Here is a 27393-nt window from a genome sequence, read left to right on the forward strand (position 1 = left end):
TTGATTGATGGCTCACAAATATAAAATCAGACAATCATATATTTTTTTTATGTGTGTACATAAAGATCCAGGTTTCTACTTTCACTTAACGAAATATTTTTTGTTGGCTTGAGATTTTGGAGAAACACCAGCATCATAAATTCACTACATTTTTGGCACGGATTTTTGCGCATTTTTGGAGAAAAACTTAAAACTAGTATAGCTCCCTAAAAAGATTAGTATCTGGATAAATCGTTTGGTCTAGATTGTGGGCTCATTTTGGGCAACAAATGAGCCAAATCTGAGCGAATTCAGATGGGGTTCGTGTAGACTCGTCTGCATGGTTTTCATGTGGACACGTTCTTAAAGTGAAGTGAGCATATTTTTGTTCGCTCGGTGATTTGAAAGTCCTGCGAAACATCTCTCCGAATTCCGATAAGCCAGGTCTATAAACTTAATATATTGTATATATTTGGCTACAAACTGTATAAAACTCAGAATTTCTTTACCAAAACCACAATAGTTTTAGAATGTAACAGAAGTCACCTTCAGTTTTGATGGATCCTTTATTGAAAGACAATCTACCTACAGGATATCCTGTCTTAATTACAACACATCAGTACATGTGGCAGAAGTTACTTTCAGTTTTGACGGATCCTTTATTGAAAGACAGTGGGAGGTGACCTTCCTACAATCTACCTACAGGATATCCTGTCTTAATTACAACGCATCGGTACACAACAATTATCAGGCGGCATACTTCACTGGGATTACGAAGAAAAAGAAATTGGTAAAACGCTGTTCAATATAAAAACACTAAAAAGGAAACAGCATAAGTCACAGTTTACAGAAGTTTAAAGGTTTATTAGACAATGTGATAGTCATTACAATTGACGATTTCCTTTTCGTAGGCCTACACGTGGGACAGGAAAGCTAACATTTATAACATAACTATGTCTTGAATCGTCGCTATACCCGTATTTCTTTTACGCCTAAGTATATTACAAGCATATCCTTGGAAGATACAGAATATACAGAACATGCTAGCGATTCTAAGCGATTCTAGTCGCGGAACTCCTAATATAAAACTTCCCGATTCGCGATGGCGCCCGTATACAAACATTTGCATAACAAAAGGCTTTCCAAACAAAATGGGTTGAGTCTGATGACCTTGAAATGCCTCCCAAGTATTTTAAAAAGTATTGATGAGCAATTCTTTCCCGATTCGCGATGGTGCTCGTGTGAGAACATTTGCATCTCAAAAGGCTTCGCAAACAAAATGGGATGAGTCTACTGACCTTGAAATACATACCAGGTACTTTAAAAGAGACTGATGAGCAATTCTTTCCGTACCTATATGTGAGCTGTGGAAATATCTTGGAAAAAAAAAACGCTTCAACAAATTTTAAACAATTCCCACTCGCTGGGAGGAACGAGTATCGAGTATAACCCTTTGCAACGGTTGCCACGAAAAGCTTCCCTTTCGTGCACACGTCGTCATATTTGCAATCGTTGTTACTATCGAACGCACTTAACTAATCTTTGATTATTACCAGTTGTTTTTTTCATTATTGTATTGAGAAACATTTTATAGGTATCAACGGATTGGTTGCTATATTTCTATATGGTAATGTAAGCGCATTGAGTTTTCTAAATGTGCCCAAAAAAACTTTAAAATATCATTAATACGATTATTATCATTATTATTATTATTATAGTACTATTACAAAAATGATAATAGTAGAGATGACGATTATGAAAATGATAGTAGTCATCATTGATAACGATGATAATGATGTTGATAATGGCGACCAATGGCACTGTAATGATCTCTGGACTTGCGCACACGGAATCAATGTTGAGAAACTAGTGGTCGAATCTTAAAACATTTATCTAATATGGCTAAGGACATTGCTAATGGAGATTTTCTTGTAATGGCCGTAAGCTGAGTATGTATCCAGGATTAACACGGAAAAATTGGTCGCCATACTTAGTTTTCCTATTTACCACCAATTTTATTATTTTGGATCTACTGGTAAAAACTTCTAACTTTTAAGTGAATTGGTAGCTCACGAGTTGGTCTGCGTCTCATAAACTTCATAATTTCATCCTCCGAAAAATTTTTTGGCAAATAACTCCTGTTCTTTTCAATATTTACTTGTGAAGTGATTGTTACCGGGGAAGGCTCTTCGATCTGATGTGGTATAGACAAAGTTCCTTGGCATGAAGTTTCCTGATTCTTCCTGAGGGACAATTGATTGATCATATGAAGCAGTTTTTCATCTTGTCGTTCATCTTTCGTTGCGAAATTACTTATCAACACATCAATCCTGTTAAACAGCTGTTCTAATGGAGAATCCAAATCAAACTCACTTGAAGAATCCTTTTTGAGTGTTTCGAGCGTTCTTTTTGAGGATTTTGGACTAACTGTCTTCTCCAATCCCAACTTTGCTGCCGAATGTACTGATGGATATTTTGGAATGAGTGTCTCCCTTGCTTTAGTGCTCAAGCTTTCGTCAGATTTTGAGTCGCTTCCCTCCGAAGTTTTTTGTAGAGGAAAATTTGAGTGGTCCTGGGTATTGGTAGAAGCGGTTTCATCTTCTCTCATTGTGTCATTTTGACCAGCGTCTTGACCTCGTTGTAGAGGAAAATTGGAGTGGTCCCGGGAATAGGTAGAGGCTGTGTCATCTTCTTTCATTGAGTCATTTTGACAAGAGTCTTGGCCTCGCTTATTAATTCCTAAAAGCTCGCTTACTCTCTCAATTATAAAATCAGCCATCTCAAATTCTTTGGATTGTTTATCAGTGTTACTTTTCACATCTTTGAAAGAATCGTTCAAAATTGCTACGAAAAAGTTCATAAAAATGAAAGACATCAATATAAGAAAGGATGTACCGTACAGAGGACCCAAAAGGCGATGTACCCTCATTAACTCATGAAAATTCATTTGGCCACCGAGGCTCATGGTGACTTCTGAAAACAGTGTACTGTAAACAGATGAATAACCTTGAATGTGGTCGCCGAAAGCCAGCTTCCCCATCTGAGCGTATGATACGAAAATAATGAAAAATATCACAGAATAGGACAACAGAAAACTTTTAGAAACGCGAAATGAGGACATCATTATGGAGACGTGCGGATTAAAGCGAATTATGTGTAGAAGTTTCAAGGTTGTTAGAAAAATTGCAATGGCTAAAGCAGTGGTCTCTGCATGGCTCCAGATAACGGCTTCTCCAAGACTTACGAAGGCGAAAGGGTTTTTCTTCACCATAGCAGCGAGTTTAAGAATCAGGTTGGACTTTAATATGTAGAATACCACGACCAGAACCGAACTAATTATTTTTAGAATTTCCACCCAATTCCACACATCTCTAAAATAGGTCCACTTAGTTCGATATAGCTTGTATATTTCTTTTAGTAAAAAGACGAACGCCATCATGATAAACAAGAAATGGCAAATCAGGTAAAAGTCGTAAAAGCCCGTTTCAGTACTCGTCAGCTGAAGAGTGTCTATCTTTGGAAAAGGATGACCATACCCGGTAGGCAATATTTCATAGTGGTATGCCGAATTTATTAGGTAACCCGTATAAGGACTATAAATGGTGAACTCAAGTACGACTGCACGGGTCTGCTGATCGATCCAACCATATTCCAACAGTTCAGAGATGACTGCTTGGGCTGTGCTTCTATTGTAGCCTAGATCTGCAACATATCCACCGCCGTCGTAAACATCGAAGTGACCCCAGGTAGGTGAGTTGTGGAGTTTCTCGCTTGGCTTATATTGCCATGGTGCCGGGCATAGGTCGGAAAAATTTGCCCATTCAACAGAGCCGCTGAATGTTCTCCAGCCTGTAAGGTTTACAGGATTTTTCTCTTCCTCATTGAAGTTATAGAGATCGTAGCAGCCCCTGTTTATGATGCCTCGTACTATCCTTGGAACAATGCAAGAATCTAATGGAAAAAAATGTAAATGTAACTGTTTTGAAAATAATCATCACAACTTCAATTACTTCGCATAAATTTTTTACAAATTCTGCTTTAATATGATTAAAAGTTCTTAAATAGTGTTAAACTTGAGTCCTTTGAAAATTGGCTGCCTCTGACTGTTGCTATTTCTGAAACAGACGTTTCGGCCAATGCTTAAGCCTTCATCAGTGATATGAAAAGAAGAAAGATCGTTATCATACGCTATTTAAAGTTAAAACGTGACACGAAACTTGCGCGTGTAACTATGTATTTGATGTTCGCACGAGGTCTTTATAGGCTTCTGGAAGTACGATGTGACCGTTCCCAGCATTCAGTTCCAAAGTAGAATGCCAGTCTTCAAGAAAAAGTTGCTCGTGATAATTTGATTCGAAACTAACGACCCTGACGTTTGTCAAGTCCATGTTATGGTTGTAAAGGTGGACATGGCTTGCGACTTTGGAGTTAAAGTCAAAACCTGCAACTGCCTTTTTGTGCTCCGCAATTCTGGTCTTTAATGACCTCTCTGTTTGGCCATAGTACTTAAAATTACACTGTGTGCAGCCATAACATGGACTTTACAAACGTCAGGGTCGTTGGTTTCGAATCAAATTATCACGAGCGACTTTTCTTTGAAGCCTGGCATTCTACTTTGGATGAGAATGCTGGGAACGATCACATCGTACTTCCAGAAGCCTATAAAGACCTCGCGCGAGCATCAAATACATAGTTACGCGCGCAAGCTTCGCGTCACATTTTAACTTTTTATCATATAACGGGCAAAATTACTGAATTGTGATTGGTCAAGACATAGGGAATTTTTTCTTAATTTTTGTAATTGCCCCGGGCAAATTTACTTGAAAGATATTGGCTGAAAATCGCTTAGCAACGGCTGCCAAGGTAAAGAAATTTCTGTTTGTTTTGTAACAATGGCGTCCCGTTTTGCGCGAGATCAGTAAGAAAGCATTTTACCCCTTATATAATAAACAAGTAATCACATGGTTCCTCGTAAAATTAAGGATTAATATCACTTGTGTTTTCGGAAGTTGCAGAAATTGCCCTCGTCGCTGCGCGACTCGGGCAATTTCAGCAACTTCCGAAAACACGCGTGATATTAATCCTTAATTTTACTCGGCCCCATGCGATTACCTATATAAATAGCGCATGATAACGATCTTTCGTTTTTTCATATCACTGATGAAGGCTTAAGCATTAGCCGATACGTCTGTTTCAGAATTAACAACAGTCAGAGGCAACCAATTTTCAAAGAACTCATGAAATCTCCTGACTACACCTTGTTCATTTATAGTGTTATACTTACCTTTCTGTATTCGTAGTTGTCTCAAGCGAGGCATTCCCAAGAGAATAGACATCTTGTTATCATTGTAATCTTGCTGTTTGATTTTGTCGTTGTTGTACCAGTCGCTGACGTAGACGCCCTCCACAAAGTTGACTTTGAGCCATTTCCAAAAATACCGTGGATCTTCAGCCTAGACAGGAAGAGACTTTCTCAAATGTACAGAGGCAATGAACTGATTGGAACACATACAAGGAAGGAGAGGATGGGGTTCGTGGGAAGAGCCAAGATAACTGGGGTTAGGGATCATCTCGCATAATTATAAACGCAATAAATTTAAACTGATTGTGGGTGGTTGTATGTGTGATTGTACGCCAAGTAATATCTATGTCAGTCCAAAATAAACCTTGACTTTCTTAAAGAGGATTTTCATTAATAAGATCTCGCATTAAGATAAAATATGATTGTATCATATCGAGCGAGACTATATTCAAATGCGCTTGGTGGAATCCTCGGAACAATAACAAAAACTTAAAAAAAGATCAATCTACATAGGGTGTCATCTATCGGTAGTGAAACCAGGCCAGACTCAATTCAATGCGATTGATCTCACCACTATGTCATTCTCGCTTGCCGATCATTATAACTCTCAAACAAGGAAATTTACAGTTAACAAAGTTGTTCGGTTACCCTAAAATGTAGACTGGGTTACTTACCAAAGAAAATTCGCCAAGGGTATTTTTCAGATCTATAGTCATGAGATATCCGTGGTAACTTCGTCTACCGTAACACACAATAATAAGTAAAAAGAAGAACAGAAGATACCCCAGGAGCTCTCTCAAAAAGGAAAACATTTCTATCTCTTTAGTCCTGTACTCTCTTGCACGTATAAGTTCATCCTCTTTCGGCATTTCCACTTGAACATTGTTGTCGACGCTTATTGTTTCGCAATGCAGTTTTTCTTCAGTGATGTGGCTAACGGTTTTAGTGTCATCATTATTGCGAAACAGAGAAGCAGTTAACACTATGATAATCAATATCTTCACGGGCTGTAGGACGAAAAGGTCTTGGGTAAAAGATACAAACATTGAAGAAAGCCACTGGTTCGAAATATCCTTTCCCCATTGCAAGCTGAACAAGAATGTAAAGACGGAAGACACAGATACAGTAGCAAGGACTAAAACCCAAGCAATGTAGATAAAGAAGTGAGGGAGCGTGAATTTCTCCTGGATAGTAGTTTTACTTTGGAAATTATTTCCGAAGTAAGACCTTTTGTCATTTAGGGTGACATCAACGTCATTAATATCGACTAAACTGTTAGTAGACGACTTGCCACAAAAAGGAGCTGGACTGTTCTTCGGTTTTTCTACGTGGACTTTGTTTGGAGTTTTCTTGGCACTCCTCTTGAAAAATGTCATGATCATCCAGTTTACTGGAGTTACTATCAAAGCGCTCTCAATTCCCACCATCACTTGCCTCCAGCTGAATTTTAATGGCCCAATTTGCAGGGCAGAATCTGGCTCTTTCTCTGTTCTGTAGAACAGGGCATTTGCTAACATCGCAGACAACAGTATACAAAGGCAGCTAGTGGCTCTTTGGACACGTGAGAATCTACTCCTTGGCGGCTTAGCAACAACCGAAAGCCAAACGTGTTCATCGGAAAAACCCCTGGAACCTTGCGATCTCAAAGCATAACTAAACGTTTGCATCTCCTGCGAACCGAGAGGGGTTAGAATCCTGTCAGTTTTACCGTCCCCTTTTTCCAGTGCAAACCAATCGTTGCAAAAAAATGTCCATTTTCTACCTGTTTGACGATCCATGATAATCGCATGGCTAAGAAACCATGAAGGATATTTTCCTGAATTATCATGCCATATGCGGATAAATTCCAGATCCCCCAGTGACATTGGTAGGTGAATTCCAAATGTATCCTCGTTCCCACGCGCCAGCAAGGTTCTTGAGTCTCTCATGTTCTTGTGTAATGTTAAAGGCTCACTCTGCGCCTCGTTTCCGTAAATGATGATAACGATACGAGCATCAGTCCCAGAATTCTTCCACACTCCAGTCGCCAATGTCAGTTGGTACTCAAAGTCATTTGCTCCATCAGACGAAGGTAAATGGAGAACTGGACCACTCTGAGAATCAAACAAATGATAAGACCGGGTTACTTAGAATGATTAGAATCAACAATATAGTCAACTCATATCAATAACGTAATTATCCGCAGAAAGTGAGGAAGCTTTATAAAGTTTACATTAGAAGGCTATCGTCGTTTGATAGGGATATAAAAACGTAAAGAAAGAGACAATCACCCAATGGGGATGATGGTTTATTGAGGATAAAAATACGAAATCGAATTGCGAATGAGACTGCTCATTAAAAGGGCGTAAACGCCTTATGGACTGTCAGCAATAGTGTTTGAGATAATGAAGTCGCAATGTTCCATCACTCATTTCCTTCAATGTTTGTTCTTTTACACGTTTTATTGATGATAGTGTCGCTTCTGGACCTAACTTCCCAATACTGCTTAGTATCTGTCTGCGATCGAACACCAATAACAACGTGCTTAGAAACGTGTATAGGAAATTTCTTTGCGTTATCCCCATATGCGCACCAAATCTTCGAGATCATGTTCTTCTTAAAGCTTTGGAAATTAATTATGGTAACAAACTGACTGATTCGAGCTAAGAAAATGAATGCCTCGTACAATAGACGCGTCTGATCTTTCATTCTTCAGTCTTACCTTTTTAAATATATTTCAAAACTACTCTTATTCTTCCTTGATTACTGCTACGCTTGCAAATTTCAGGATTGCTTTTGTTGATTTGACAACTAGCTGTATTTTTTTTTTTACTGAAAAATCCGTCCCTGAATTTAAAAGAGCATATAAGATCCGTCCAAACTTTACCTTGGCCTTATCTTGTCTATCATATTTCCTTGCAAATACTACCACTAAGACGTAAAGCAGCAGCACTGCAATTATTGTGGCAAGGACGGCAACGTTTCCAGTCTTGTGGAGGTGCGTTAGTTCATAGAAGATGATATCAAAATCTAGCCTATTTGGCATTACTATGACACCCCCACCAAATGACGTCAGATGGTTACACAAACAGTGTAAGGATGAAACATCTGACCCTCGTCCGACCTGCAAAAGGTCAAAGGATTATTTTCATAATAAAAAGACAGGGGTAACTAGAGCTCCTTAATTAAAACGAAATCCCGCCTTAACGAATATGGGATAAAGGATTATTTTCATATCCACAAGACAGGGATAAGTGGAGCTCTTCAATTAAAACGAAATCCCGCCTTAAAGAATTTGTGAGGCAAAAACAATTTGAAATGACATATTTTAGCCCAGGATTTTCCCAGTTTATATTTTTGAACAGGAGTTTTTATATCAGCATCTACCGTTCGGGGAAAATTTGGCACTATAATGATAACAAAAAATTGACCTCGTATGGAATGTCTTGAAGCGATTTACCCAAAGAAGCTTCTAGGTTTTTTTTACGGATGTTAGGGGGTAAGTATCATTCAGGGTGATCTAAAAGCAGTCGTTAAAATAAGCATTTAAAACTTTTCTTTTAAAATCCGTTGAAAGAATTTTTCATCTGCCCCATTTACCTTTCTACTATTCAGCTTGTGAGGCAATATTTTGAGGTTTAGTCAGTTTGGAGGTGTGAAAGGAGAGGGTTTTTAATCAAGAGCTGTCAGCATCATGGCTTACAAGATTCTGGTACTATTTATTGTAATAAGGTTGCAATGTGAAAAAGGCTCGAAGACTATATCAGTAAAATAAAAACACAACCAGGAGTTGAAAAAATGATGACTTATCAGAGTACTTAGGTTTTAGCAACAGTAGACAAACTTACTTTGCATCCTCTTGATAACCAGCGTTCTTCTGTTCTGTTCCAAAACAGACAAATCTCTTTCAGCAGACTCATAGAATAATTGACGTCTGTCTTTGGGTCATAAACAGGCTTCACCGTGATATTTTCGGGCCTTGGTGGTTCCTTAACCTCCACACATGATCTCTTTTGGCGGCCTCTTCCAGAACATGAACGCTTCTTACGTCGACTCTGGAGTTCTCTTTCATCCTTCTCGTACTGTATGCCAATATAGTATTGTCCTGGTTTGTTCACCTTCTCAGGTAACAAAAGGATGTCGTAAGCTTCATTGCTGCAATGGCTGAAAGAATCTTGAGAAGTCTTCAAGCATGAGGACTGCGGAATTTTCTCTGACACATCATGCTCTCTGATTGTTGGTCGCTGGCCATATCGCACGAACACGTTGAAGATGACGTTATCTGTAGTTGGTTTGATCTGAAATAATGGTAGTACTGATGTTCGAGATCTTTAATTAATTCAACTGACTAGACGAGAAATCATTCTAGTCTCGAGAGATTTCAATTGAGCGTCGAAAGAGGTCCAAGGCTGCAATGTAAATGCTTTGCTTCACTATGGGTGGAAGAGGTCGAAAAGAGTAACATTGTACCCTTAACAAATAACGTAAAAAAACTAAGGCTACACCCTCTTGCTCGCCCGCACTATCCTGAACTTCTGGCACTTTGCTTGTCATCCAATTGGCCTCTTTCTCTATTCTTTTTTCTTCGGATTTCGGTTGTGATCACATGGATTCGGGTTCATGAAACTTATCGAATGTATGTTATAGCAAGTAAATCCTAATTTGCATCCTTATCCTTACAGTACCTTAAAAGAAACATTAAAGCTTTCACGATCATTTCATTCCAACCAAGAACTATTTATTTTTCGCCTCGACTTTCTGCCATAATCACATCGCACCCTCCCTTCAGAGGAACATGTCCTCGTATTCTCTCGTCCAAAATCAGTTTTCTGTTCACTGTAAAGTCATGATACTTACTCGAAGTCTTACAGCGCTACCGTTCGTATGCGGCAAGCTTAATACATGGTATTGCATATTTCCTTCACTACTGGGCTTAGCAAAGAACAAGCCACTTTCCTCAGGCGGAAAATTGTCTTCACGTGGAATCTTCATCTCGACATATTCATTACTATCTTTCACCGATAAAGTTTGTCCTTCGTGGTTTTTGATGGTCAAGCTAAGGACGTGAGAATCAACATGGGCAGCACTGATGTCCCAAGTAAAAGGATTGAATGTACTCAGAGTCATCTGATAGAAAAAGTAAAAAAAATAATAATCTTTGTGTTTTATAACAGCATTTTGCGTCGATGCTGGCATAAAAGTGATTTAAAGAGCCTTTAAGATATATTCTGTAAAAGTAACGGTTTTTATTTTTGTGCTTCTCTCACTTCATTGACCCTCTAGCCCTTTAATCCGCTCCATATCTCACTTGAACTCTCCCCTGTCCTTTTCTCTCCCTCTTTCCACCTCCCGATGTTGACCTTCCTGCACTGCTAATGGTAGTCGATATTCGGAAAGACTGATGAACTTTCTCGTGTGATAGTTTCTTTGATGAGGGAGAAAACGTACCATTTTTTTAAGAGCCTCAGAAATAAGCCATACAAACTTAACTTCATTTAAAACTCAGGGTATAACTCAATTTGCTTACCACACTGTCAATGTACTCAGTATCGTTCGCTTTCTTATCGGTTATGGCGTTGAAGGTAAATTTGAACTCTCCCAGTTCATAAGGATCGTCTGTAACATTTGTTGCTGTTTTCAGTGATCTGGGACTGAGTCTTTTGAGCACCATGCTCAAGGACTGTGTCCGCACGCGTTTGGGTTCCTGGTCTACCAACATTTTTGATAGGAGGGCAACGCTTACATCCTCGACAAGTTTCGCGGCGTCTTTAGAAACATTTTCACTCTATTAAAAACGAAGAAATAAAAACATTAAAAAGTACATTGCACATTGGAAAGAAAGAAGAAATGAGAATGAAAAAGGCAATAAATAAAAGAAGAAATGATAAGATAGATGGATAAATGGATGGATACGTGGATGGACAAATGGATGGAAACCTTCAAAATAACTGAAATGATGCATGAACGGATGAACAAAGTAGAAAGGCCGCAAACGCGATAAGGAAAGGAGACAACAAATCAATGAGCGATTGGATGAATTCATAAAAGAACAGTCAGTAAACAATGACACTAGGTATCACCTTGGACTGTATCTCCGATTTCTGCGCTTTTTTATCGATCACACTCGCCTTCTGACAGGCAGAGTTGAGAATGTTACCCAGACTCAGTACCAAGTTTTCCCCGCCTCGTTCAATTAGGACGGACTCTGAATCGTAATCCTCTTCGGTCTTGTTTCGTAACAATGACGTCATAGATCTCAAGGCTTGCAGAGCAAGAACCTAAGAGATAGATCGATTATTGCTTTTAGAAGTCTTGCAGTCTCCTCTTCTTTTAGGTCATATGGTAGAGATAGCGACACCTGTTGGTGAAGTCAGTTGAATATTTAACTGGGAATTGGGTCCTTGAGCACTTACATACCTGCGTATCAGAGGTCACTTCGCTCGGTTCCAGTGTCACTCGTGCAATCACAGACGTCACTTGAGTCAAGGATTGTAAATTGCTTACTTGAATACTTGACACACCTTTCATTATGGAGTTTTTGATCTGTAGAAAATACGGACGTACCTTTTAGCCTAAAGATAATATCAACTTCCCCTAGGATCTTTAGACGCCTCCCCCCCCCCCACCCCCCTCAGTATTTCCATTTCCAATGAGAGAAAAGTTCCATGGAAACAAAGTATGGCGCTATAGATAAAACGAGGTCAAGACATTTATCCAGCAAATCGACAGTCTCTGTCCCTCTTTGGCAAGAAAAAAATTCGAAAAAGAGAAGAGAAATGTCTCAAAACCTGCAGAGTTGTAAAATTTCATTTAATCTAATAATACTCCTTTATTTGTTTGAGCATGTCCAAATTTTCGAAAATTCAAATAAGGCTTAACCTTTCTTAGCGGACCTCATCATTAAAAGTCAAGCGAGCGATGACTTGAACCTTCCGGTCATTGCTACATAATGCAGTCCTTCTCAGGGCTTACTTCACCCAGACGTTAGGAATACACGGTCACAGTTTGGTTGAGAAGATAACAGACATAAATACCTCTATCTTGTCCTCGGGGGACGTAGAATTTGATTCCTCAACTGTTCCTAACACAGCATTTGCTAATTGTGTGGCTTCTCTAACATTCCCTGACTGGACCCAAATGTTAAACTGACTACTATTTCCAACTGCAAGTCTACTGAGACTCTCATTAGCAGGTGGCGGTTCGACCTAAGAGCATGATAATGTACGTAGATTTCCTGTCAACTAAATCTCCCTTTGATAAATTATTACGTCATGTCATGATGTTCTAATATAAAACATGGTACACGATAAAGCCGCATAAACTGACCTGTAAGATTTTGCTGGCAGAAAAAATAACAGACAGAGACAGAGCAAAAAAATCAGAAGTTATCAGACAGATTATTCTCAAAATACGAAACTCTCAAATTTCATTCAGTTTTAAAAGGCTTGTAAAAAAGCTGCCTCATAACTTTTTTTCAATGGAAAATTACATCGCTTACTTATCTCGTTTTTAAGGGAAATACCCTTATTATGTCTTGTCACCTTCCCTCCTTAAAGCGTTCGAGTGGATATAAATTCGAATTTTTAAAACTCCCACGTTTTTCAATAAAAAAAGGTTTATTCGATTTAATAAAAAGTCCCTTTTCCTAAAAAACTTACTTCTAACTCTTTTTACCTTGTACGCGATCTCAGACAATGGTTACCTTTTTCTAATGACTCTCTGACATTTTTGGGAAAAAGGTATGGTTTCTATTTTTGTATTTACTAAATAGAAACACTACTTTGTAATTTCATACAGAGCTTACAAGTATTCAAAGAATCACCTTTATGTGGAGAACAAAGTTGCTGGAAGCCGACAAACTGTCTGTTATCATTATTTCAAATGTAATATTATGTCCATCTTTCTCCTTTCCACAGGGAAGCACTGTAGTAACATGATCAGTAGATCCATATTGCACGACAGTGTACAATCCACGGTCCGTTTTGTAATGGAACTGATACGTCAGAGGTTTGTCTTGGTCCTTAAAAAGACAAGACATGTAACCCAGCCTAACTCAGGTATTATTATTATTAGTAATGTTAATAATAATAATAATAATATTAATCATAATATTAATAACATTAATAACATTAATAACATTAATAACATTAATAACGTTAATAAAGTTAATAACGTTAATAAAGTTAATAACGTTAATAACGTTAATAATAATAATAATAATGATAATAATTAACCCTAACCCAGCGACCAATGATCGTCTGTGTCAGGACTTCTTCTCAGTTTATACCCATTTAGCCTGGGGTGTTGATTTCATTTCTTCGTTTATAAGGATTGAGAATTCCTCACTCCATTTGAAAGAGAAGTGGAGGTATTGGTAAAGTGCTTTTAAGTAATGCTTACATTTAATACTACGCAACATGGGTTATTCAGAAAGAAACTCTCTCCACTAAAACTTTCATAAGTCTCGCTAATGCCATCATTTTTCTTCAATTTGCTTTTTAAGAAAATAAAGGAAACTGCGGGAAGATAATATTTACCAACAAAGAACAATCAGATATAGATAGAAACTCTTGTTGAAGTTAGGCTTTAATACACATGTGAAGTCGCATGTTAAACGATTGTTAGATAAAGTTGGCAAGTCTTGCTTTTTACACTTTTAGTCGTCGTGCAAGAGAAGTCTACTAGGAACCAAGAAATTATATCTCTTACCAGCCAATCAGTGCATACAAAGGCAAACTTCGTCTTCAATGCCTGTCCATTCGTCGGGGTCACATTACAATATCCTGGACTAGGCGGAGCGTTCACTTTAAACTGATAGGACGCATTTCCATCCTTCGAAACTTGATCCTTTTGTTAATTTTAGTCAAGATGTATTATTCCGGTTAACATAGCCTTTTCTATTGATATCGTTACTTTTTAGGATGATATCAATAAACAAACTGCTCAAAAATAATGTTTTCAATGTCAACTCAACCAGCATGATTAATCCTTCGAAACCACTGCTTACGAGGGCCTTACATTGGCTAGCTCACGTGAAGCCCTCGTGTTTGTCTAACTTTGTGCCCGCAGTACATTGCACCTGGATACCACAATTAACTGAGTATGTGCACTTCAAAAGGCTGCACCCGATTTCTAAGTCACACAGATAAGCTCACATGCGTATTACCTTATCCTTTCCCCTCGTGGGCTCCCCTCTACATAGTTAATGCAAAGATTTTTGCCTGTAATTCAAATTTCCGCGCCTGCTAAAAGTAGTATCTTGCGCGGACAGAAGGTCCTACGGTCACGTGAAAACCAATTTTTTTTTCGGTCTGATAGGTTACCAATTTTGACTATGATAGTGCTTCGGTGCGCGCGTTGCTCATGCTGCGAGCTCCGCTATTATGTTCACTAAAACCGAGAGTGGTTTACTTGTATGAATTCCTCTGAGATTGATTTCCTTATAGTTATTTTTAGGACTGTGGCTAAAAATTTGACAATAGGTTCGAGGAATGAGGTCTCATCATTAAACGGCACCAGTCCATTTAAAGATAGGAAACATTCGTTTCGAACGGCCCAAAAATTTTAAAAGAGAATATACGGGTATCGGTTCTTGCTGTTACTTACCGCATAGTCACTTGTGGTGGATTACCACTGACAATCTCAATTTCTTGAGTGAATTCGTCCTTTCTGTCATCCTTTGTGACGATAAGCTTGATGACATACAACTCACCTACATCCATATGACTGGTTTCCAGGCTCACAGTCTTATTACCGGTTCCAAAACATCCACCATGACCAGGAACCAGGGAACTGTTAATCACTGGTAGCGAAGCCAACGAAACATTGGGAAACTGCTCTTGACGTTTCTTACACAACCACGTAAAATTCATGGATGTGTGGTCACTAGGCTCGACGTCTGGGTCTCTAGAGGCTGAACCATCCAATAAAATGGGAGCAACTTTTCCTCGTGTAACTATGTTCCCTCCTGCAATGTCAGCTATAAGTTTAGATTTGCTAACTTTGAAAAATCCCAAAATACTGCTTTTTACAGATGGTTGATTTGAATAGGCTGCTCTGAACTCTACGTAGTACTCCCCGTAATCAAGTGTTCTTTTTTGCAGGGTCCATTCTGTAGTTCTTGAACCCGAGGGAATTTTCTTCTGTATTTCGATGTTTCCTGAAGCTTTTATCTTAAATTTGAATAGATACCACTCAAACTGTAGTGCCTGAGAAGAATTACACTCCGTTTTTCTGACAGTGGCCTGGATGATAAAGTCTTTGGAACGCAAGATGGAAACAACAGATTTTCTCACTCTTCTGTCTGGTAAATTTGTTATACTGACCTCCGGAGGATTGCAAAAGTTATCTGAGAAAGAAAAAACCATGCCGAAATTTCTTAAATATTTAATGTCGCGTACAAGGCTACAGTCGGTTTATATTGTAATAACAAGAGTCACCTGACAACGAGATCTTCGGGTAGAAGGTAGTACTCCTCTGAAGAATCTATGTTGACATGAGCTACTCAGAGGGGTCTGGGCCCAGTTGTTCAAAGGCCGATTAGTGCTAACCCAGAGTTAAATTTTAATCCCTGTTTCTATATTTCTCTGTTCAAAAGCAGTTTTGGAATGATTTTCCCAATTCTTTTTAGAAAAATCGATCATCAAATTTTAGACAAATGGAGTTACATTGAATTTTCTTATGAAGCTTTCAGATCTAAAATCAAATTTCACACTAACCCTGGGTTATCTTAATCCATCTTTGAACAAACCAGCCCTGGTATTTTGCGCCGTTTTTTGACTGAAAACTGATATAATGCAAATATTTTGGCCATAATGACTACTTCGATCTGAAATTGTGTTTGGTTCTTAAAGGAAAGACAAGAGCGTGTTGAATTGACGGGTGAATTTCACCAAATCTGACTGGGAATTCGTGTCAGGTCTCCAAAATGAATGGAGTTTTAGAGGCGAGTTTTGAAAATAGCATGCTTTGGTTCATCCTCGGAGACCCAGGGGCTGTGGGTCGATTTCAAGTTAGGGCGTGAAGAGCCCCTGGGGACATAGTCTTACAAGACAAGTTCTAAACGGTCGCAGTCGTTCTGCCATATGATTGGTGCCAGAAAATCTTTGTGTTTTTCTGCCCAATCAGAGTGAAGTGTGCTTTAGAGTCCTTTCGTGTGTTTTAACACGGACGTATACTACAAGCTCAGTTGCTCGCTATGTTTGTTTGGACCGTGCGACGGAGATTTGCTTGAGGCGAAAAGTCTCAGCCTCGGCACACAGTGTAAGAGAAATCGATCAGATTGTCAGCGAAAATCTTACCGGAAATTATACTGAATACTTTCGCAGGTATTACAAGAGAACGTGTTTTAAAGTTTGCGAGGTTTGTATACAACACGATGGTTGCAGTCATTGATATGTCGCTTTAAACGTTAAACGAGATTTAAGCTTAAATCTTTCTAGATTTTTTGCATAATTTGCTGTGACTAAAACTTTGCCAATCCCGTGAAGTTATTTCGTCGCACGGGCCACGCAGGTATGTCGAGCAACTGGTACTCGCGCAGCTTTCTGTGCGTGCCAAATCTAATCTCATCTTCGCTTGAAAAAAAAAGAAAAGCTAAGCGTGGAAACTTTTGTTAATTAGATGTGGGTAGATGACCCTGTACTACTAAGCTGACATTTGCAATAAAGTAAACCCGCACTTTCCACCCAATATTTCTTGCTCTTTGGTTTTGTTTTTCCCACTGAAAACAGCATCGGATCGATTCTCAATGATCAAAAGTATTTAACTTGGTCTTCAACAATCGACAGAAGAGGTGAAATGACAATGACCAAGGGACTAGAAGAGAATCCGTGGCCTTCCTATCTAAAGAATTTCAACACTCTAGACAGCAGTTGAAAGGTTAAACTCTTTCCAAACCCCTTCGGTAACTGCCCGAAAACATCTCCCCTTCCCACGATGTTCTCGTTAATAAGTTTTCGTTCAGATTTTAATTAGCTAACCGGAAACACAGCTAAGCTTTCTCTTAGCACTTGCTGGATGTCGTCCACGAACTTAAAGTTCTCTGCAACCTTGGCCGTATTGTGAACGACTTTACTACTAAGATTAGGTTTTGGAGCGCACAGAAAGCAGAAAGCTACGTAGGCGAAAGCGCCAGTTGCTCGACATACCTGCGTGGCCCGTGCGACGAAATAACTTCACGGGATTGGCAAAGTGCCTGATTAAATGAGCCGAGCTGGCCCGGCTAGCCGGGCTGATTTCTTTTATTTTTACTCTTTGGCGAACACCAAAACAAAAGAAATCAGCCCGGCTAACAGGGCCAGCCCGGCTCATGTAATCAGACCCTAAGTTTCAGTCACAGCAAATTATGCAAAAAATCTAGACGTTTTAAGCGACATATCAATGACTGCAACCATCGTGTTGTATACAAACCTCGCAAACTTGAAAACACGTTCTCTAGTGATACCTGCGAAAGTATTCAGTATAGTTTCCGATAAGATTTTCGCTGACAATCTGATCGATTTCTCTTACATTGTGTGTCGAGACTGAAACTTTTCGCCTCAAGCAAATCTCGATCGCACGGTCCAAACAAACATACCGAGCAACTGAGCTACTAGTATATGTCCGTGTTAAAACACACGAAAGGACTCTAAAACACACTTCACTCTGATTGGGCAGAAAAACACAAAGTTTTTCTGGCACCAATCAGATGGTAGAACGACTGCGACCGTTTGGAACTAGTCTTGTAAGACAATGTCCCCAGGGGCTCTTCACGCCCTAACTTGAAATCGACTCAGCCCGTGGGTCTCTGAGGATGGCTTTGGTTCAAAACAGACTCGAAATTAAGAAAACCGAGAATCGAATTCCTTCCAGAGATTCTTAACAATCCCCTCGCCTTCCTAGCGAAAAAGGAACCCCTTGACAACGAAAATAAAGCTAAATTGCACTAGCATGACATTGATCAACATTCATATCGACATCGACACATTGTTTAACTTGAAGGCGTTAGTAGCGTACCTTCCACACCCCAGTAAAGAGCAGTCCAAGTTTTGTTCCCCAATTTCCCGGTCTTGTTTAACTTGTTTATTTCCTCGTGAACCTTTGATCTGTTAGATTCATCGTTAAGAGTTAAAACAGTAGTTACTTCCACGCTTCCAGGTCTGTTAGATCAAGAAAACAGAATCAAAACGTATAGTGTGATACAAAAAGGACGTTCTAGATTTACAAAAAGATAGAAATTGACCAAACAAAACTTCTTGGAGCTTTTGGCGAACAACGATATGGCAAATTGACTTATGAGTTTCTTTGAACAAGATCTAAGGCATTCAACTGATAATGATAACTCCTCAAGTTTTCGAAGCATAATTGAATGTCATCCATCAGCAACAGTCCTTTTAAACCTTGGACCCTATTGTGTTTGCGGGATCTCAGGGAGTTATGCAAAGCGGAAACTTGGTTTATGTGACTTAGAAAGCCAGTGTGTGCGGTGATCGAGACTGAGAGTGCAAAGCTACTTTATGTTGCTTGCGATCGGGCCTCCGTGGACGTTTAGAAATATTACAGACCCCCAAGAGTGCCAAGTTTTTAACTTCTCTTAAAAACATAACCCTTGAATCAAATATTGCCGTCACGAGTACAGAGGAAATGATCACCACCTGAAGATGCTCTTGATTGTTAAACAAATTTTCCTTGTCAGCGCCAGATAAAATTTTGATAGCTAAAAGTTAGGAGAATATGCATACTGATATTAAGGTGTTCAGAGTTAAGGATTACTTTCATCGAGGCTAAATCTCTACACCATCGGCTGTTACTCTGAAGCTCAAACCGTCCACTAAAAAGCAGATTTCATCACTTATTCCCTTTGAAACTGTATAATATTTTTAACGAAAAAGACTGCAATTGCAAAGGAAATAGTTACACCGTGTTTTCTCGCAGTTATAAAATACTTGTAAAGGGCTAACTGTGTTGATAATTCTACAATTGAGTCAAAACTTCTATAATCGATAGTCAATTTTCAATTTTCCTATTATTATTATTTTGTTTTCATTTTGGTGTTGACCATCAGCCAACACTAAACATGATAATTACGTCAAATATTCGAAACCGTCCATTCCAAAAAACCTTCTGGTGTGTATAAATGTAAAGAGACAACTGATTTTACCTCATAGATAGGATCTTGACACTTGTGACACCACGTGGCCCAAGATGTAATAAAATCTGTCAAAACATTACGATTATAGATAATAAGAGAAGTAAAATCTTGGCTCCATCGTATGTACATGATGAAAGATTACCTTTTTTACCGCGTATATTTTCAGGGCGTTTTCCGTTTATTATGAGAACTAACACTTCATAGACCACTGTCATAAATGGCTGCCGAATTAATATTATTTTGTTTAAATTTAAATTAGCCCCTCGGGCCTCGTTCTCCTGTACAAAATTCAAAAGAATACATTATCTCGATCAAGGGGGCTGGCCGTACAATTCTAGTTTATACTTTCAAGAGTCACTTAAATACATGATACGTGGTCCACCAAAACTATAAATTTACAGCTATTTAGAGCTGATCCCTGTATCCCGACAAGAAGTGTTAACCATGTTCTTACTTTAAATGTCGCATACGGATGAGCTAATTTGGTGAGCTTTATAGAGCAGCCTGACTGAGTTGGTCTTCTGCTCTTCCAGAAACTAACCTTGCCTTACCTCAGATGTAACGCTTTCCTCGATGCGTTTATATGTTGTGGACTTGTTGTTGAAAAGGTCGAAGTCAAAATCGACTTTTTTCAGCAAAAAGACTAATCGCAAAGTTGTCACTAAAAGAAATAAAAACATTTTAAAATGTCTATGCTGAAATGCATTAAAGTACTCGTGCGCATTTAAGTAATTATTAACGAAATTTATTCATTTTTAGAACTACTCAAACGCTTGGAAAAGGGCAAAAGGTCATGACTAAACTAAATGGATCACTCTTGCCAGTAGTTAGCTTTGAGTGTCGGCGGCATGAGGCAGCCAAGACTTTTTCTTGCCCCAGGCCAGCGCTTCCGCTACCCTTCATTAACAATCCTTTAAATTTTTCTGGAACGAACGTCATCCACGCCATTAAAAAGTCTTCTTGCTAAGTTCAACAATCAAACCTTGTTTCTCTCTCTGTTTTAGGAACTTCTTACCTTTTCCTAACGGTGGCGATGTAATTGCTGTTGACTGTTGAGTCGAGTGAAATTTACTTGAAGCTGCTGTTTTTTGGGTGATAAAGCTGGTTGAACTTGTTTCTTGTAAAGTCGAATGAACTTGAAATTCTATCGTTTTTAATTTCTGCTCAGAAGAAGTGATTACAGGCAGAAAATTAAAAGGGTTCCGAGTCGCTTCGTCCTCAATTGTGTAAGTCGGTACTTTCTTGAGTCTAATTTCCGACAACACTGTTAGGTTTTGCTGTATGGTAGAATTTACAATAGGTACAGGTATTGCAAAAAGTCCAGAAGAGTTGTTGTTTTGCTGCCCTAGAATCGTTGTGGATCTCTGTTCTGCGGTTGAATTTGCTTCAGGATGGACTGATGCTTGTTGGTCAATGCGTATGAAACTGTTTTGAGGAATAAAAGTTGTCGGTTGTACAAAGGAGCTTGGTTGAGATTCAGTGGATGTCGTCTTTAGGCCAAAGGAACTGCCTTCAGAAAACAGTTTCACAGCTGATTTTGTTTGATCAACAGGTGATGATGGTTGTTCAGTAGAATTGCTTCGAAAATTCAAAGACGAAGGCTCAAGAGAAGGATGCTGCTGAGAAGCAGATGTTGAAATCTGCCCAGTGTTGCTCTTGTAAGGTATCAAATTTGCATTTTGTACCTTTGACTCAGCATCAGGTAAATCGGTTGCTGATTTTCCATGATATGTCAGCGTTGTAGGTTGCTGCTGATAAGCTGCTTCGCTCTGGTGAGTATTGGATAGTAGCTGCTCGGTATAATTATATTTTGGAATCAAAGATGTAAACTTTGTCGTAGAATACAGCTTAGTTGACGTTGTTGCTAACTCTTCAAAAGAACCATTTTGAGACAGTGAAGGCAGTGCTTGTAATTTTGGAGTTGATTTCAAGGAAGGTCTATCTGCTTCCTTCTGTTCCAAAATGCCGTTTTGATAAAGCTGAGCAGAGGAACCAGACTGAGATAAAACAGTTATTTGCTGTCCATTGGAACCATTTTGAGCCCGAAATGTGACATTTTGTGTTGGTGAAGATAAAGGTAGCTTATCCACTGGCAAAGATGGTTGAACAGAGGAACCGTTTGTAGAAAGCGTAGATTGAACCTCGGCAGGAGCACTTGCGTAGGATTTAACTGTCACTGGTTTCCCAAAGTAGCTACTCTGGGTGATAAAAGTGTTATTGTGTCTATCCTGTGCTGAAGACATTTCATCAACTGCAGATGATGGCTGACTAACCGAATTGTTTTGAAGTGTGAACAATGGAAGTTTGACAGAAGAACCGAAAAGTAGAGTACCAGTTATTGGCTGACTATACGAGTTACTATTTTGAGCAGGAGAAGTGCTAATTTTTTGTCCAAGAGTCGAAGGTAGCTGAACCACTGATAACAATGGTCGATCAGGGTAACTGTTTTGAGATATTGAAGTTTGAAGCTCTGAAAGGGAACCTTCGAAGGATGTAAGGGTAGTTGATTGTCCAGGGGACTTTGCTGGAGAAATGGTATTTTGGTGTCTTGGAGATGTGGCTGGCTGATCCAGTGATGTTATTTCCTGACCAATGAAAGTATTGTGAAGCCTCAAAGATGAGATTTGGTTGGAGGGACCTTCATAAGTTGTACTAGTTATTGGCTGCTCATTAGATGAGGTATTTTGTTGCTCCTGCGTTAGTTTTACCTGGTCCACTGACAATAATGACTCACTAGAGGAACTGTTTCGAGTAATCAAAGACGAAATCTGTGAAGTAGGATTCAGTTGGAATTCAAATATTGATGAATGTTCACTCGAACTGTTTTGATGATATAAAGGTAATGGTTGTGGGGCTGAATTAAGGTAACTAACAGATGTTATTTTCCGGTTCTCTGTAGTACTATTTTGCTGTAAAGGCGTTGTCGACTGTGCGATTGAACTAGCGATAGGAACAACAGTTGTTGACGCTTCTGGTACTCGATAGATAATTTGGGGCCAGAAGATCTGTGAGAGCTCTACTCGGATCTGTGATGGTGCTTCCGTTGTTGTCTGCTGCTCATCAGTTCTGTATATTGGTGTCAAGGTTTTTGATGTTGTTGTAATTATTGCAGCTAACTCATTTCCCTTGTCACCTGCTGACGTGCTACTTGAAGGAGTCAATGATCTGAATGCTGATGTTAATGTTTTTTTAGTATAACTGTTGTGATAAACTAAATTTGTCGGTTGATATTGTGGAGTTGAATACACGTTAGGCACAGACGTTGCCTGCACTTCCGCAGTGCTCGAAGGTATAGCTTTCTGTTCTTTAATGGAGCTAACAATAAAAGTGACTATTGTTGTTGGGACTGGTACTCGAAGGATAACGATTGGTGAGAGGATCTGCGAGAGCTCTCCTTGGATCTTTGGTGGTGGTGCTGTTGTTGTCTGCTGCTCATTTGTTTCGTGTACCGGTGTCAAGGTTGTTGATGTCATTGAGACGGTCAAATACACATAAGGTCTTGCTTTTGTTTTCTGTTCTGAGGAACTCTGTGTAGTTTTTAAAATTGACGTTTCTTGATCTGCTTCTATTGTTGACGGTCCATTGGGATTATCCGAGGGCGCCAGGACTGCTTGTTTTTTTTTAAGATCTAAGTTTACTTGAATCGTAGCGACTGATGTATACCCAGAAAGACTCGTTTGAGAAATCACAGGCGCAGGCTGCTTTGAAGAACTCTTGTGAGACTGTATTGTTATTTGCTCTTGTTTTCCGATGGAACTGTTTTCAGAAGCAACATTTAACTTTTCTGGTGATGAAATCTGATTGTGCGTAGCCTCCGTTGTGTTGCTTGCGGGATCATTTGTAATGTCCAAAAGTGTTGTTGGTTGATATTGCGGATGCTTTACCACCTGTGAAGCTAAGTCTTCTGGAGATTGCGCCGTTAGTGATTCCTCCTTGTCCTGTGCCTTTGATACAGTTGAGTCAAAGAGCAGAGCTGTATACACTTGATGTACATTAGCCGTTGGATGCTCGGTGGAAGTTAATTGAGGCCTTAAACTTACCATTGCTTGCGCAGTAATCTCTGTTGAAATGAGCTGAGGTCTTGTAAAGAAGAACATCATAGTGAGAACGTAAAGTCTGCGAATCAGGCACGCCATCACTCCCAAAAAATCAGTCGCTTGTCATCAGTTGACCATTCTGCTACGAAAAAAGTTACGTAATAGTCAGAATTCGCAGGAATTTTGGGCTCTCAATATAAAATCTTGATAGAACGATACACAAATTCGCTAAATAAAGAATATGTGCGAATTAAATTGATAATGTAAAACGTAATCAAGGGAAAATAAAGGAAAAGTGTGCGAAATTAAAATAAAAGAGTATCGTTCTAGCAAAAGCTCGGAGTCACTGTTTTCTTTTTAGGGATAAAATTTGGCGATGATGCTAACGTTGTATTTATATTTCTTTTCGCCAACTGTCCCTGGCTCTGTATCGGTAGTGCTGGAGAATGTCTCCGGATATTGGGCAGGTAAGCCACTCGGTCCCACACAACTTTTTTTTTAAGTCGGGTAAGCAGCCAGCAATTGCTAGCGCGACCTACAAAGCGTTCTTGCATTCGAAATCTAGTTGCCGGGGTTAAATGAAATTATGGAAGTAATTCTTTCCTGACTTGTCTAAACACGTGTCAGAAATGTTTTTAATGTGTCACCAAAAGAATATCCTCTGAAGTCCAAAGAATATTGTGAGGATAGACTAGGATTTCATCTTCTTTCACCAGGTAAATGATAATAAAAACATTTCTGCTCCTTTCAATTCTAAACGCAGCACAGCCAATCTTCTAAACTTAGATGTGGAAAACTTCTCGTTTATGAGGATAGACTAGGATTTCCTCTTGTTTTACCATGTAAACGATACTAAAAAAAATTCTACTCCTTTCAATTCGAAACGCAGCACAGTCAATCTTCTCAACTTGGATGTGGAAAGTTTATCGTTTATGAAATTATGTTTTACGACATAAGTCCCACCGTCTTTGTCTAATGCTCAGCAATGTTAACTGATTTTTATTCCTGCCGAAGTTATGATTGCCAACAAACGAAGGGAACTTGAAAAAGCATTTAAACCCTCAGCTTTGACTTCTCCATTCAAGTTAAAAGGACTATTTTTTGAACTGTCGGTCACCTTCAATGACTTAGTTGTAACATAAATCATAAAAAAATGTTTATTAAGCTGCACCACTAAATGTATACGAGCGTACTAACAGTTGAAGTTAAGATAAGGCCCTATTGCAAGGAAGGACACTGCTCAATTATCGATTTCAGTATGGAAATGCTGATCAGTTATTTAAAATTAACTGTTTATGAGCCTGGATTAGCCATGAAATTTAAAACAATATCGAGTGGCCGCACAAAAAAATTATCACATGATCTCGAACTTATCATGATATATCCAAATTCTTGTTGATATGCGCTTATCTACCTACGTACCTTTTACTCTTCCTCAGAAAATTTAAATATAAAAGATATGTTTTGTTTGTGAATAACAAAGCAATTTTTGAAATGGCCGTTAATGAGTGCAACTTATAATTAATTTCGTTCACTTGCGAGGTAGTTATTTCTCGCAACTTTGCTTGCTGTTTCTTTATGTGGTCCCTCTTTGAATTCGTAGGACTTAAAAGGAAGCCGGTGTAGAGAGAAGCTCCTGTATAAAATTCACTGTCTTCTGATCATGTAATGGCGATTTCTGCTTCTTCCAACCAAAAACAAACATTACTGCACAAATGGTTATCATAGGGGAACTCATGATCAGATCTGCAAAACGTATTTGGGATTTCTCGAAGTGAACTCAAATAAAGATCACTTTATGACAGACACTGTACTGAGTTAACAAAATCACACTCACCGTTCCTCGTCACTCGAATGAATCCTACCAACAAACTAGACCGAGAATTTCCTGCCTTGAGTCAAAAGATAAATAAATAAATAATTTGGATATGTCAACAAAGTTGAAATGGTAAATTGGCCACCGTAACGAATACAAAAGCTGACGTTTCGAGCGTTAGCCCTTCGTCGGAGCGAATAGAGGAATTGTGGGTTGTGTGTGCTTTTAAAGGCAGAAAATGGAGCTACGTTATTGGTGGTATACATGTTCCCACCAATAACGTAGCTACATTTTCTGCCTTTAAAAGCACACACAACCCACAATTCCTCTATTCGCTCCAACGAAGGGCTAACGCTCGAAACGTCAGCTTTTGCATTCGTTACGGTGGCCAATTTACTATTTCAACTTTGTTGATATATCCAAGTTATTTCGTTACTCCCACCGACGCAGCCTCAAACAGTTTCTTTAGAAATGATCAACCTTTATTCAAATAAAGAAATAAATAAATACGTAAATTGAAGCTCCCCCTTAGGCGCTTTTCAGCCACAATGTAGACTAACTAAGTGCTTAGAAATCCCCACTGGCAGGAGGCAGACCAGTAGGCTATTTACAGAGCACAGCCGAGGAGTTGAACTAGTGCCAACCTGATTTACATTACTTTCGTTCACTCACACACACACACACACACACACACACACACACACACACACACACACACACACACACGCAGAAGCTGAAATTGAAAACAAGAATGTGATCTGAAAGTTGGCGTATAAGTCTTCAGGTTGCTCTCGGTTTGAATATAGTCGCCTGAGAGCAAGTATTTAAAAAAACATTTGCTTTTTTTTTGTTTTCTTTTGTTTTGTTGTAGTCTACTGGGTTATTGCACATGTCCTAGAGACTGAAAGTTGCAACAAAGGTGATGTCTCTTTCTGCAACATTAATACTAGCCAACTTTTATATCAATTTTGTTTGGAAGCATATCTGTTGTCGTTCCTATTGATTACTACTTGCATATTGAAAAATAACTTTTAAAAGATCCACTCAACACCTTTACCGGAAGCAGCTGTATATAATCATAAAGTCTCAAGAGTAAAAGCAACATATGTCACCAGCTTACACCGATGGTGAACCTAAACCGTTCTAACAGACAGAATTTTCTGTACTTGGTTTACTTTGCGAGTGCGTCGGTAACAAGAATAACTGCCCACAAAATTTTGTCTCCTCCCAAAGAAATTAAGCTCCGAAATTAAGCTCCATTCGCTCCGACGAAGGGCTAACGCTCGAAACGTCAGCTTTTGTAATCATTGCGGTGGCTAATTTACCATTTCAACTTTGTTGATATATCCAAATTATTTCGTTACTCCCACCGACGCAGCCCCAAACAGTTTCTTTCGAAACTATCAGCCTTTAAACATCTTAATTACTTTCTAAATCGCAAACGCTAAATATTGCAAATACAAAACCCACGCATGTTGAAATTTGGGCCCTCAGACGATCCAAAATTACTCAGTTTTTTTCCCACTTAGTACAGAGGTGATACAGCTAGAAAAGCAAAATAATATCTACAAACCCCGCTGAATAATTACCGCTGAAAAAACGTTTAGATACGACTTCTAAGTGTAAATATCCTTCGCGTCATCTGACTTTTACCTTCTTTGCACCCTTAACGATATTCATTTTTAGATACGCGAAAATGATATCACAAGTCGACACGAGGCACCAGTCAGTAAAAATGATATTCCTATTCTCACTTACTTCGCTGTGGAGTCGACTTCGGATGTTTAAAGTTCAAAGAGTATATCTCTTTCGCATGGCTTTACACACGCTAATATTTAGCGAGAATTTCTTTCGTCGTCTTCGTAAAACATCTGGAACGAAACGAGAACAACGAGAAGATACAAAACATGCATTTATTAATATTCCAAAGTAAAGAATAATTAGGTATGGAGAAAATATCTGCGGATCCAAAGAATGGCAAGCATCTAAAGGCCAAATTCTAATGGTTAGCTCCAGTATTCTAATAGCAAGTGTCACCTCTTAGTGGCAAGTGCCAATATTTAAAGGTAAGTACCGATATTTGGATGGCAAGCGCTCAGAAGCATATTGGCAATATCATTCCGGTTCAGCCAATGCCTCGTCCTCTTAC

General features: G+C 39.0%; 1 protein-coding gene across 1 annotated transcript; it reads right to left on the bottom strand.

Annotated features, from left to right (window-relative positions):
• Nucleotides 1–526: 526 nt before the first annotated feature.
• LOC148716756 (polycystin family receptor for egg jelly-like) lies at nt 527–27303 on the bottom strand. The gene is given in 20 exon segments (XM_088744627.1): nt 527–3930; nt 5264–5432; nt 5956–7374; nt 8148–8384; nt 9109–9558; nt 10118–10387; nt 10788–11045; nt 11341–11538; nt 11678–11803; nt 12295–12465; nt 13083–13280; nt 13970–14107; nt 14427–14454; nt 14867–15608; nt 18257–18399; nt 19401–19456; nt 19943–20052; nt 20407–23567; nt 25266–25320; nt 27003–27303. Coding segments are annotated over 18 exon segments (9786 nt in total). The 5' UTR covers nt 23528–23567; nt 25266–25320; nt 27003–27303; the 3' UTR covers nt 527–1978.
• Between the last annotated feature and the right edge of the window lie 90 nt (nt 27304–27393).

The sequence above is a fragment of the Stylophora pistillata genome, chromosome 14, assembly GCF_964205215.1.
Source record: "Stylophora pistillata chromosome 14, jaStyPist1.2, whole genome shotgun sequence".
NCBI lineage: Eukaryota > Metazoa > Cnidaria > Anthozoa > Scleractinia > Pocilloporidae > Stylophora > Stylophora pistillata.